At 45.0% G+C, this 14,116-nt stretch overlaps 1 protein-coding gene across 1 annotated transcript in view; it reads left to right on the forward strand.

The window, feature by feature from the left end:
• The first annotated feature begins 3,381 nt into the window (after nt 1-3,381).
• Nucleotides 3,382-14,116, forward strand: part of LOC135806770 (histone acetyltransferase p300-like) — a 30,286-nt gene continuing 19,551 nt past the window's right edge. The window contains exons 1-9 of the mRNA XM_065320993.1: nt 3,382-3,683; nt 4,576-4,672; nt 8,526-8,643; nt 10,056-10,137; nt 10,523-10,615; nt 11,944-12,055; nt 12,452-12,560; nt 12,708-12,992; nt 13,423-13,724. Coding sequence (XP_065177065.1) covers nt 3,382-3,683; nt 4,576-4,672; nt 8,526-8,643; nt 10,056-10,137; nt 10,523-10,615; nt 11,944-12,055; nt 12,452-12,560; nt 12,708-12,992; nt 13,423-13,724 — 1,500 coding nt within the window. The remainder of the gene's footprint in view (nt 3,684-4,575; nt 4,673-8,525; nt 8,644-10,055; nt 10,138-10,522; nt 10,616-11,943; nt 12,056-12,451; nt 12,561-12,707; nt 12,993-13,422; nt 13,725-14,116) is intronic.

The raw sequence follows: 14,116 nt of genomic DNA on the forward strand, positions 1-14,116 counted from the left end.
TGGGTGGACCATTTTTTTCTCTATATATTGGCAGGGGCGTCACACACGGTACAACCAGTATGACCATGGTCGTACCACTTTTCGTCCAGAGGATGGTCCACCCAGAGCGCCCGATGGGTGCTAAAGCGTGCCCTGCTGGCCAAAACATCCACGTGGGACACCCCCGGTCCCCCCCCCCGGACGTACCACTCCCCAATGCCTTGTGACACCCCTGATTGTAAAGTACAGTCTAGTAACACCCTCATTTCACAGTTGATGACAGTTGATAATTGATAATTGATAAAAATTCTATATCTTGCGACGCAAGCAGTTAGCAACTGTAGCATTTTGCTCCATGTCGAGTTGATTCAAGCGTCGCACCCATGTCAGTGAGCGTCTACGACTCCGGCTGTACTCAGCATTTGTCCTGCCAGTTCTCGTGTATAACTCGGGAACATGCTTTGGTCAAAGAGTCAAGATGGCGCCTGTTTGGTCAGATTTTGCGACAAACCGCCACCATTCCAGCAGCAATGACTAAGAACCTCTATTTCACGGCTGCAGCCAATGGTGGATGGCGTGGTCGTCCTCGCAATACACTGCCAACTGTTCTTCATGCCGACATCACTCGGGCTGGACAAGCTAGCCTCTGGAATGCGTCAGACTTGGATCATGTATTTTTACAAACTCTGCACACCCTCACTTGACAGTTGATGACAGTTGATAATTGATAATTGATAAAATTCTATATTGTGCGACGCAAGCAGTTAGCAACTGCAGCGCTTCGCTCTATGTTGAGTTGATTCAAGCGTCGCACCCATGTCAGTGAGCGTCTACTCCGGCTGTACTCAGCATTTGTCCTGCCAGTTCTCGTGTATAACTCGGGAACATGGGGCCTGGCATCAACAGTATCTGCCCGCCTTGATGCCTTCCATCGTGAGCAGTTGAGATCTCTGCTTGGCATCCAATGGGCACAGAGAATCTCCAACAATGCCCTGTATGAGAGATGCAGGACACCAAAATTCATTGCTTTGGTCAAAGAGTCAAGATGGCGCCTGTTTGGTCACATTTTGCGACAAGCCGCCACCATTCCAGCAGCAATGACCAAGAACCTCTATTTCACGGCTGCAGCCAATGGTGGATGGCGTGGTCGTCCTCGCAATACACTGCCAACTGTTCTTCATGCCGACATCACTCGGGCTGGACAAGGTAGCCTCTCGAATGCGTCAGACTTGGATCATCTACGTGAAATTGCCAAGGATCGGCCTCAATGGCAACAGATCTGCAAGAGGATTTGCCAAGTGTAATATCTACAGGTAACACTAAGAAAGAAATACCATTTGTCAACGAAAAGATTCAACGTCAATTTTAATATCGTCGTATCCCTCCAATATCATCTTAACACTCCAATACCATCATTTTATTGGCAATGACTGAAACATTCAGTTGATGACCTATGACTGAAACAATATCATCTTTAATATTACTGCAATATCATTTTATCACTAATGAATGAAACATTAATTTTCTCATCTCAGCCACCGGAATGTGAATTCCTGTTCATGTGTTTTAGCTAACATAGTAGGCAGAGTACATTATACCTTCACCACCTAAGCACATACGCTTCTCTTTGTTTTTATTTTGTTCGACACCTCTGTTTGACACCATTTGATGCTGTGTCCCTTCCTCAGCATAAGCGAAAGTGTGGATCATTGATCGACTCTAACGGGAACATACAAATACATAATAAAATTTGGACTCAGATGGAGAGCCAAGGTTTAATTTATACAAAAGAGAAAGACCAAGGAACTACAAGTTACGCTATACTGTCCACTAACACCACCAGTTACTAAACAATCAGCTCATGCGATAACATTGCACGACACTGACCGACGGTACTGACGTTCTACAACTAACTGGCTAATAGCTCTAGCACATCTTGGTTGCGCACTCCAACAGCCTTCCAACTTGGAAGTTTCTAAGTAAAAGAAATAACATAAATAACATGCAATGTTATCGCATGAGCTGATTGTTTAGTAACTGGTGGTGTTAGGGGAAAGTAAAGCGTAACTTGCAGTTCCTTGGTCTTTCTCTTTTGTACTATAAAATTTAATAATAATAAATAACAAATATTCACTGGTTTGAGGGAAAGACACAAACGGGAAAATTCTGAAGAAAAATAATAAATGATAAAAGTTATATGACTTGGGGCTTCCCGTGTGCTAGTTTGTACGTGAAGTGTGTGGGTACAGTGAAGGCGGAGTCCCACCCGCCTGTGTGGATTCTCAGAAAGTGTGAGTTACAAAGTCTGAAGAAAATGTTGAACGGTCTCTGCTGGGATGACGACTACACCATAGCTAAGTGGTTAGAGCACCGCTGGCTACAAACGAGGGTCCCTGGTTTGAGTCCTGGTGGTGACAATCGATTTCTTCTTCAGACTTTTCCCGTTTGGGTCTTTCCCTCAAACCTGTGAAAATAATGAATACATACTCATAAAAAGGACACACTTCAGGCTCATTACAAACATCTTGAAAGTTTTTGTCTTCGCAAGTATACTTTCAAGCCTTCTCGTCAGGTGAAATACAGGCTTGAAAGTATACTTGTGAAGACAAAAACTTTCAAAATGTTTGTAATTAGCCTGAAGTGTGTCCTTTTTATGAGTATTATCGCATTTTGTCTCAGAGGAAACTGTTTATAAACAATATACTGATTTTCCGACCCATGGTGATACATTATCAATTTTCACTGTAGTTTATGTAAGAATGGTGTATCCTGTCCTCTTCTTTGCTCCTTTCAGTTGCACACGGCTCATCATCGCGTCAGATCATAAATACCCAGATTTACTCTACGGAACTGGGAGGTGCTATGTATAGTTCAGGACGGGCACCCGATCAACCTGGTTAGTTGCTCTTGTGTTAATGATACTTTAAAAGGGTAGATGGATCTCGTCTGATTGTGGATGACTAAACTGCATTCTGTCCATTCTTGGATGACCATGCAAATAGTGATGTTGTGGGGTTTCCACAATTCAACTGGCATTTAGGTGTGCATTGAGGAGCTAGACGTTGTAGGAATTGTACAAGAAAACAATACACCGGAATCTTTTGCCATACACTGTACTATGTGCATGTATATGCTACCATAGCTGGCACACACGTGCACAGGAACAAATATGCTGAATCCTGGCTATGCCTGACGCACTACGTCACTTTGCGTTGTTTGATGACACACACCTTCTGCTTGACTTTGGAACAAATCCCATTGCGCTCTCATTGCCACTGGCGGGTACTGTATCCCTCACTGTACCTGTTCTCTGGTTTAAACACCAAATGACTCTTGTGACTGAGCTACAGAGCTATATTGTTTTGTACAAATGTTCTGAATGGCGTGAACCCAACACCGGGCATGGTAAATGGACTAAACCCAGCAACAGCTGCTGCCCCCATGATCCAAGTAAACCAAGGCACGGGAATGTTGCCTCCGCCTGGGAATGGTGTTGGTGTTGGTGCCGGATTTGCTGGTGCAACGCCGCTGCCTGGTGCTTCTAATCTCGGTTTTATTGGTTTGGCTCCTCCAGGTTGTGATACACGTGGTGGTAGTCCTGGCCTGGCTCCCACTGCTGCGTTGCCTAGAAGTCATGTATATGCTGGCAATATGCAACAGCCAGGTGCTCACCCCACGGCCAACAATGAGTATATCAAGCAAATGTAAGTTTTCCATTGTTAACTATGTTTCTGCTTGTCTGTGCATCTCTTTCTACTTCTCCTGTGAACTAAACTTTGCCTTCTTTCTGAGTAATGAGCATATGCAGATGTTTCTCTGTTTATTTTGCAAACGAAGCACATTTAACACCGGGCTTATCCTGTGTAGTGCCAAACTCATCTTCTTACTTTGAGCACTGCTGGCTCGCCTATTTCGTGTGAGAGTCATAGTGCTCTGGGTTGTTTTCTAACCTCACACTTCTATCCTGAACACCTTTTGTGTTTGAGTTTGGAGAGGCAAGCACCCTGTATCGTTTTCTCTGAGAAATCTCACTCGCTAACAGCTTTGTACAATGGTTGTACGAGTGTTGACGCTACTGCTGCTCCTGTGATGTTTTCTCTGGGTGTGATGCTTTGGGTACTGTAATTTATCGATCTAGTCATTGTTGCAAGTGTGTCCACCTGTGGCGAATCAGCCTTGGCATGAGAGTTATCTCATTGCTAGGCATGGAACCACAGAAGATGATATCATAGCTGACACACAGAGTCACACACACAGCAGCTTCGTGTGCACAGATACTAAATTAGTGGACGTCGTCATCTTCTTCCCGCTGATCTCAAATGTACTATGACGTGCTATTTCGCCTGATGGTATGTAGTGTAATACTAGTTGCATTGCCTTGTTGTACTGGTCTGATGTCAGGCAGCACAAGCCGTGGTGGGGTGCGTCAACACTGTATCCCAGGGGCATGTGTCAATTGCAACATAGGCTCTAAAGGTGAACGGTTGTCCTTAGCTGAAGAGGTTTGTGTGGACATCTGTTTTCATCTGTGCCCAATGACATTTACTGCGCAAGTAACTACCGACTCTTGTCTTTTCTGAAATGTTTTCTCTTCAGAGTTCAAAAGTCCGCCATGTCTAATCCTGGTCTACCTGATTGGCTTTGCCAGAAGATTGCCCGGTTTTGCATGCAAACGGAATACTATTACTTTAAGGTGAGTTATGTAAAGTTTCTTTGTCAAAACGTGGATCTGTTTGTTTATACTTCATGCTTGTTCACATCTATCCACTGCTGTTATGTGATTTAGTCTGATCGTGCACATTTCACACCACACCAGGAAATTGTATAGACCTTGGAGAGAATGCCGCATGCGCAAGTAAAAGCAATGTGCACCTCGGGACTCTTAGGGAAGCCCTGGGTAGAAGTCTCCAGGATCTCAGAATGTGCAGGTATCAGAAAGAAACAACCCCCGTTAGCTGTTGATATGCAGCGATGAATACCTCATGATCATTAAGAGAGGAGAAAAAAGTGGTGGATATCATGCAACTGCATTGTAAATAAAAGGGGGTTTGTGAACTGACAACCGCTCTATTCAGTTGCTATTCACTCTTTAGATGAAAATTCTTTTATTAATGATGTTGAAAAACTATTGACGTTTCGGGCCAGTCACCCATCGTCAGGACAATGTACAAGGAGCAAACCTGGCCTTTTATAACGAAAGCAAGCGAGATCGTATGTAAAAACCACACAATAGTCGTATGCAATGGAGTGTCGGAATTTGCATGTACAACCGACAAGGAGAAATGCGCTGAAAGAGTGGGTATGCAAAGACTGGGTATGGATTTTCATCTAAAGAGTGAATAGCAACTAAATAGAGCAGTTGTCAGTTGACAAACCCCCTTTTATTTTTAAGAGAGGATAAAGAATCTTAAATATAGAAGCATCCAATGACAAGGACGAACCAAAAAGAAGTGAGAAAGAGACCTGGCCGGTTATGCCTTAGTATCCCTGGTCAAGTTTTCTGGAGAAGAGCAAATAGGTGAGATTGTGGACAAAATGAGGCAACACCCAACTCAACCCTCGTCATTTGTAAAACAAAAAAAGCTCATCATTTCAATTGCATCCAGTATCACATAGATTTCTCCTTTACTCAGTTTGTGTGGTCAATACATTTCACTTACTTCGAACATAAATGATATCCTACCACTAAACCTACCTGGCTGATGATCCGGAGGAGCGTATTTCCTAGCATGGAGAAATGCGAAGTCACTTGGATCACGGCTAGGCCCAGCGCAAGATGTCCAAGAAAGAAAGGCCCTAGCAACCCAGGCATTCTGTTCGTTGTACGCACTCTCCCAGCATCAATCTACCTCATTCCTGCTTAGAGTTGTGCTGTACAGTTTGTATGTGAAGACAGTGCTGCTCTACCATTGTGTGACATGGGGCCTCACAGATGCTATCATCAGAGGGATCGACACCTTTCATTGAAGGCATATGAGAGCAATGGCTAGCGTTAAAGGGGAAGTATACCCTAAAATCAAAGTTTCACCAGTTGTAGTCTTCGGGGTGCTGAGTCGGATGTTCTTGGTCCGAGAAAGCGGAGAAGCTCCCTTCCTCCTTTATTCCAAATCGAATTCACCACTTCCACCAAAACAGGGTGACTGTGCCCCCCCCCTACAAGATTGGGATTTGTATGCAAAATGTCACTAAAAGCGGCATTTTGTTCTTATAAAAGCACGGATGATCAAGATTGGCCCGTATGTTGTAGTTTTTTGCACCCCGGTTGAGTGAGCGGCCACGTGCTCGTGCGTACACCAGCCACCTGGTCACCGTGCCTACAGGCTACAGCTTTCAAACCAAGATTTAACTCAAAGGTTCAGCGGTTCAACTCGTGTGACAGGAACGCTGTAAAAGCTGTAGCCTGTAAGACCATTCGACTCAGCACCCCAAAGACTACAAGTGGTGACCAATTGATGTTAGGGTATACTTCCCCTTTTCAAAAGTTCCCAAACACATTCAGCAACAAGCACTTGTACGACATCTGGAACTCGGCACCGATTTTGCTTGAGATTGACCAAGGACATTGGGAGTTCCTGCGTCATGTACTGAGTGTTGTGTTCGACTGTTAAATGTTCCCGTACATTCCGATATGGCTTTGTGCAGCTGTAGGCTGTCTGCTGTCGAAATCCATTCTAGATCGTTGCCAGCAACACCTGGTATTCCAGGTCGCTGTCCGCTGCCTCCCTGAGCGTTGCCGTCTGCATGTCCAGCTCTTGCTGTCCCTCAACTGCGCACACTCTGCCAATGCTTAAAGCGCTGTCTTCATGGTCGGCGTCATCCTCCGTGAGCTCTGTTTAGTCCACCATTGGGCAGATGGTCCCCCCCCCCCTGTTGGTTGATCCACAGGGGCTCGGGACAAGGCATCAGCGGGAAAGTGATCCTTGCCTTTTCTCCATTCTGCATTGAATTGAAATGCCTGTATTTTCATAATCAAACGTAGCAATCGGTTTTTTTCGATTTTATCCATTGTGTATCGATTCAGCATTGGTCTAATTGCCTATTATCTATGATGATCGTTAATTCGATGCCAGCCAGAAATCCGCTACAATTTCGTGCTGCCCATACTATTGCTAAGCACTGAAGTTCTTTCATTGCGTAACGTGCTTCCGTTTCCGAAATATATCTACTTCCGCATTGAATCAATCGCCATGCGCCGTCTTGGAACTGCAACAGTGCAAATCCCAAGCCGTTTGTCTTCGACGCGTCTGTCTCAAGGCACAATGGACAGTCGAACCAAAAGTACGCCAACGTGGGGGAATCGAGGAGGGTGTTTTTCATAGTAAGCATTGCTTGCTCTTGCCCAGACAACCATGAACTCTGTGGAATTCTTCAGCAAATCTCTCAACGGCTGTAAATGTGTGGCTAATGAAGGTGTGAATTCAGTGAATTTCTTGGCAAGTCCCAAGAAAGACCTCAGATCGTTGCAATTCTTCGGTGTGTGAAACTCCCTGATTGCTTTCATTTTCTCATCATCCATACGCCAATCCGTTTGGCCTACCATGTACCCGCAAAAGTGTACTTCACTTTCTGCAAACTTGAACTTCTTTTCAGAAAATGTGATACCGTGTTCTCGCGCCTGGTTCAAAACTCTACGCGTCCTCCGAGTCGACATGTGTATCCAACTGCTGGCCGTGGAGCAACCAATCGTCTACCACTTTGCCCATATTCCCTATATTTTGAAATGCGACATGGTATCTATTCGCTGATTGAACTCGTCGCCCGCCACCATAAGACCTTAGGGATTGCGCAAATATCGATATCGTCCCCAGAGAGTTATGAATGTGGTCAAAAGGAATCACTCTTCTGCCAGCGGCGCTTGCCAGTAGCCGTGTCTAGCATCCAGAGTCGTGAAATATTGTGCGGTGTCAATATCTGATTGCGGGTCGCGAATGGTGCACGCCGGGTGAACGGGGCGTTTCACCTGCTTGTTCCATTTCATGAGGTCTACTGCTAAACGCTTCTCACTGCTCCCTTTCTTTGGTATGATGACCATAGGGTGGCACAATTCCGAGGGCTCTGTAACTGCCTCAATGATTCCCTTCTGTACCAATTCTTCGATTTGGGTCTTAACTTGCTCCCGATATGCATGTGGTATGGTGCGCGGGGCGTGATTAGCGTCGGACTTCAGGTAAATCTTTATTTGTTCGCTGTGCATGGGTGGGAGGCTCGAGGGATTAAATATATCTGAAAATTCGCTTACCACATCTGCCTCGATCGTGTCCTTATCAGAAATACTGCTATCGCTTGGCGCTGCTTTTACCATTCCGCCGCGCACTGTACGGGCCACCGTGGTGGCAGAAATGCGAGAGCCTTCAATGTGGCTCTTGATAGAAGCAGGGCGGCAATGCCCTCATAAACGTGTTTTGCAGTGCCGCAACTCTGACCCGTTTTCCTGATCAAACTGCAATGATACTAAAATACATAGGCTCTACGAATCTCATAGAGAACACTAGCAATGAGATTTTTGTGGCTTGTGATGTAATTATTTGTATGCTGCATATATTCAGTTGTCAGAACTCGGGGATCCTGCCATGCAGCATGCATGTGAAGAACAACAGCAGCAACAACAACGGAGTATAGATTTGAGAGAGCAGCAGCAGCAGCAGCAGCAAAGCGGAGGTCAAGGTATTGTTTAATCTAATATTGTGAACAGCCTAATATTCTGGCACAGCGCTCTTCTTCTTCCCACCACCACCATCAGTTCTCACCTGGCACCTAGTCGATGCATGGTGGCGGTATCCAACATAGCAGGCTGGTACATCAGGTACAGTGCATGCACATGGAAGATGACATAGCAACGACATAGCTTGATTGTGAGCACGCTTCGTGCCGGTCATATTGCCAGGTATTGTTGTACCACCATATTAATCAATCATAGGTACAGCTGCAGTGGTGTTTTCAACTTTATTCTCCCGGGTCAAGGTCCATAAGAAGATATCCAAGAAAAAGATTGCCTAATGAGTCCAGCGGGGACGAAGCGTACGTTGCAATCGAGCTATGCCATTGCTGTGTCATCTTCTATGTGCTACCTGATGTACCAGCTTGCTATGTCGGATACCACCAATCATGCCTCAACGAAGCGCCAGGCGCGAACTGATGGTGGTGGTGGTGAGAAGGAGAGCTTTGTGCCAGAACTTTGCAGCCTATAGAGAGAGTTTGGCCAGGTATGTCTGTACCACCATGATTATCAACCATAAGCACAGCTTCAGTGGTGTCCTCAACTTCATTCTCCCGAGCCTAATGTTTGCGACGCATTTATGTTTGCTAGTTCACGACCTAGAAGGTGCAGGAGTTGTATAAGTTAAAAACATAGCGGGATCTCTTGCCATGCAGTATATGAGCCAGAGCACGTCAAAATATGACCACAGACCAGAAATTCGATTTTCAGTTTTTAGTTAAAAAATGATCCAACACACCTAATGTTCACTGTCTAAAAGTTTTGGATTGATCCGAAATGTCTAAGTGTTGCTACAATGGTATTATATGCAGCACTGTTGAAATGGTGAAATTCTATGTACAGCAATGGGATTGTCATTTTTGCACACAATTGATATGCCCCTTGGTTCATCCTTTCCGGGTCAGTTCCTATGTCCAGGGTCTTATAGCATGAGCTGACAGGTACTCAGCCACATCCAAATTGTCTATAGGCAGCTGAGCTGGGTGTCCGAAATACCTCCTGTTTGGAGCACTGCACTTCGAATTTTTTGCCGCGGAATTCAAATCGCGATTATCTCGACTTTTTCAAAAAAAGCTGTGGTCATGTTTTAGCGCGCTCGGGCTCATATGTATATACTACAATAGCTGACACACACGTACACAATAAAGAGTGTTGGATCCTGGCTATGCCTGACATACTAGGTCACTTTGTGATGTTTGATGACACACACCTTTCGCATGACTTTGGAACAAATCCCATTGCGCTCTCATTGCCACTGGTTAGGGTCTGTATCCCTCAATGTAATGTTACCTGTTCACGCTTTAACCACCAGGCGACTCCTGTGACTGAGCTACAGAATCCGTGTACTGTTTTTGTACAGATGTTCGGAATGGCGTGAAATCAACATTGGACATGGTGAATGGACTAAACCCAGCAACAGCTGCTGCCTTCATGATCAATGAGTAAGTTTTCCATTCTTAGGTATGCGACTGCTTGTGAGCATCTCTCTCTACTTCTGAAGTTAACTAAATTTTGCCTGCCTTTTTAGTATGCAAACGAAGGGCATCTAACACCAGACCTGTTCTGTGGAGTGCAAAACACAGCCTCTTGGTTTGAGCACTGCTGGCTAGCGTGACTCACCTATTTTGTACAAGAGTCATGGTACTCTGGGTTGTTTTCTAACCTCACACTTCTATCCTGAGCACCTTCCGTGTTTGATTTTGTAGTGACGTTCACTCAGTATCGCTCTCACTGTCAACAGTGTTGTTCAATGATAGTGTACTCACGTTACTGCTCCTATACTGTTTTCTCCGGCTATGATGGTTTGTATGCTTTCTATATTTATAGGACCAGTTCGTGGCAAGCTGATCCAAATGTGGCAGATCAACGTCGGAATGACAGTGATCCCCACGCTCAGCGTCGGTATTGCATCTACGAAATGTGAGTTCTGTTTCCATAGTCCGGTTTGACGAAGCGTCCACATATATTTTAATACTAGTTACTAGTTGCATTGCCTTGTTATACTGGTCTGATATCAGGCTGAAGAAGCGTCAACACTGAATACCAGGGGCACTTGTCACCTGCAGCAGGGGTTCGAAGGGGTAACGGTTGTCCTAAGCTAAATGGGTTTAACCCTTTAAGAGCCACAGGAAAATTTCAAAATTCTGCATTTTTTCGTGTTCCTTGGATCATAGCTTCAGTTCTACTCACTCAATCCTCACAATCTAGGGCTTCCTGGAAAGGTCTCCGCGAGAGGAAGAGAATGAGGTCGATCATGATAGCCAGCACACCGTCTATCCAGCGCTAGATCGCAGCGACAGTACGAAAAATGCCCCAAATGCGTCCAATTGCGTCCCGCTCCAGATATTTCATTTTACTCGATCGTGGAGTTCCAATTTTTTCGCTGTGTACTCTTGACAATATCAACAGTGAAACCCGTGCAAAATCGAGTAAACCAACGTGAGGAAAAGTCTCAAAATTCTCAATACTAAAGTCGCACTGCGCGCTTTTGAAATTGCCGCGATCGCGGCTCAACTTACGAGTGATTTATCTCAGGAACCGTTGCTCGCAGCGCTTCGCGGATTGTTTCTCCCGACAGGTGAGAGTTTTCTCTTCGCCCGGGATATTTCGATCACTGGATTTGAGCGAGATTGGACTGAGTTACGATCTTTTGAAGTTTTGCATTTGAATGCGTCGTTTACGACGCATTCAAGTATGGGGCGGCTCTTAAAGGGTTAAGTGCACATCTCTTTTCATCTCTGCCGAATGACATTTTCTGGGCAAGGAATCACAAGCTCGTGTCTTTTGTAACTAGGACGGAGACACAACATATTAGTAAAAGTGTCTTGTACATGTACACGCATTCATCTACGCAAGAACACACCACCAGCCAATTAGGACCATTCTTATAAGTAATGAACATTTTCCTTCTCTTGTTATCACAAAACTACAACGAATAATGGAAGTAAACTAAGGGATTACAGCTATAAAATTAAGAAGTTCAAAGACGCAGCACTCCAATTATGTGTAGAAATGACCTGAAGAAAGAAATCAATGTGAAGAGTCAAAAACAGCATGCATACCACTAGGTGACACAAACGTTGTGAACAAAAAGAACAACAGAAAAACATCAAGAGATAAAGGCATCTATATCTCACCTCCATGACGAACAATGCCAAAACAACTGCAAAGACAACACATTTTCCTTCTGAACACAAAGCTCAGGATCTGATTTACATCTTGACTTTTCTGGAATATTATTGTTTCAGATTTCAAACGATCGTCAACCTTATTCCTCCTCTACAGCGTGGGAGTTTGTGGATCATTCTCCAAGGTGCTTTGGAGATGGAACTCAGTTTCTTCTACCATGCTAAAACTACGGTGAGTGCCGTACACTTTCATTCTTCTAACATGATTACAGTGGCTCACCATCCGAGTTAAAAAATCCACAATTTAAAAATTGTGGATTATTTTAAACTCGGATGGTGAGCCATTGTGATCCTGGGTAAAATGGAGAAGGACAAAGTGGTACGAGTTATGACTAACTGTCCAGCAAATTGATCACAATATATACAGTCAGCAAGTGCAACAAAAAGGCACAAAATGATTGTAAAATAAAGTGTTGTTTTCCTGTGTGATGACATTCACCAGACGGTCTTCGTCTAGTCACGTGCATGTGTTATAGTGATATGAGCATGCACGCTGTTGTAGTCAACAGTCCTTTTGTCAGTCTTCTTGCAATGACAATGTTATGGATTGTGATTTATCCATTTTCAGGAGGAATATAATTCGATGATCTTAGACTATGTGAAGGACACCATAACTGCACAGCGTGGGAAACCCCAGCAGCCAGGACTACAACAGCAGCAGCAAAGCAGAAGTCAAGGTACAGTGTAGATCGCAGTCTGAATCTATTGTGTGTCGTGCAATACATGCTGCAGGTCATTGGTGTGATGTTAGCTAAGTGCTTTGGTGGATCCTGTGCAGAGATGTATGTTACAATGCTGATCCTATTCTTTTCTCTGCCATCCAGCAGCTAACCCCATGAATGTGGACAATGCCGCAGGCAGGGCAGCATATGTGCAGCAGCCACAGATTGGCAAGCGTAACGTTGCAGTGCAACCACAACAAACGCAGCTTTGCCAGCTTCGCCAGCTCTTATCCCAACCAAACTACCAGCAGCGGCAGCAGCTACAAAAACAGCAGCCGCTACAACAACAGCAGCACCTACAACAACAGCAGCTACAACAAAAACAGCCGCTACAACAACAACAGCAGCTACAACAACAACAGCAGCAGGAGAAAAGCAGAGGTCGAGGTACAGTGTAGATGGCATGTTAGTGTATGCAGTTGTTCTGACTGATTCTGTGGTGACTATGACATCACAACTCCGCGTTACACTCTTTATTACATGTATGTGGTTATTTGTATCATGTGTACGTCATGCTGACGTCTTGCTGCACGCATGGTGTGAGCAGTTTTGCAGCTATCAGGCCAGAGCACATACAGCGAGCCAGTGGCTCATTTTCTGACTACCCTTTTTGCTTTTTCTGGAACTGGTCTCAACTCATGGTAGTTCGGTTTGTTTGTCAGGGGTGGTTTTCCCACAGGCAGTATGAATCTATTGTGTGTCGTGCAATACATGCTGCACGTCATTGGTGCGATGTTAGCTAAGTGCTTTGGTGGATCTTGTGCAGAGATGTATGTTATGCAATGCTGATCCTATCCTTTTCTCTGCCTCCATGCAGCTAACTCCATGAATATGGACATTGCAACACAAAAAGCAATGCCTGCACAGCATATTGCTGCAATGCAGCAGCACAAACAACAGCATCAGCGCCAGCTTCTCCATCAGCAGCGCCCTCAGCATTTATCCCAGCATCAGCAGCAACAGCACCAGCAGCAGCAACAACAACAGCAGCAGCAGATGGAAGCTCAGCTGAACCAAAGCCAGTCCACAGCACAGCACTTTCAATGTCTGGCCAATGCGCCTAGCCGCTCAGCTTCTAGCACACCCGTGCTGAACAAAAAAGTCAAAACCGAAGGCGAGGTATGCATGAACTGTAGATTGTGGTGCGAGGTTTTGACGGGTGTATGATTGTGCCATTGGTTTGGTGGCATGTGGCGGACCTTTTTCTGTTTTGGAGGGAGTTGGGGGTGGGGGAAGGGGAAGTTTGCAGTGCAGAGAGAGAGAGAGAGAGAGAGAGAGAGAGAGAGAGAGAGAGAGAGAGAGAGAGAGAGAGAGAGAGAGAGAGAGAGAGAGAGAGAGAAGAGAGAGAGAGAGAGAGAGAGAGAGAAAGAGACACAGAGAGAGAGACATACAGAGAGAGACAGAGAGAGAGAGAGACAGAGAGAAAGAGAGAGAGAAAGAAAGAGAGAAAAGGCACTTATTAGGTATGAAGAATGTGTACAGAGCAGGGTTTTGTGACAGGATAAGCCCAT

The sequence above is a fragment of the Sycon ciliatum genome, chromosome 1, assembly GCF_964019385.1.
Source record: "Sycon ciliatum chromosome 1, ocSycCili1.1, whole genome shotgun sequence".
In the NCBI taxonomy this organism is placed as follows: domain Eukaryota; kingdom Metazoa; phylum Porifera; class Calcarea; order Leucosolenida; family Sycettidae; genus Sycon; species Sycon ciliatum.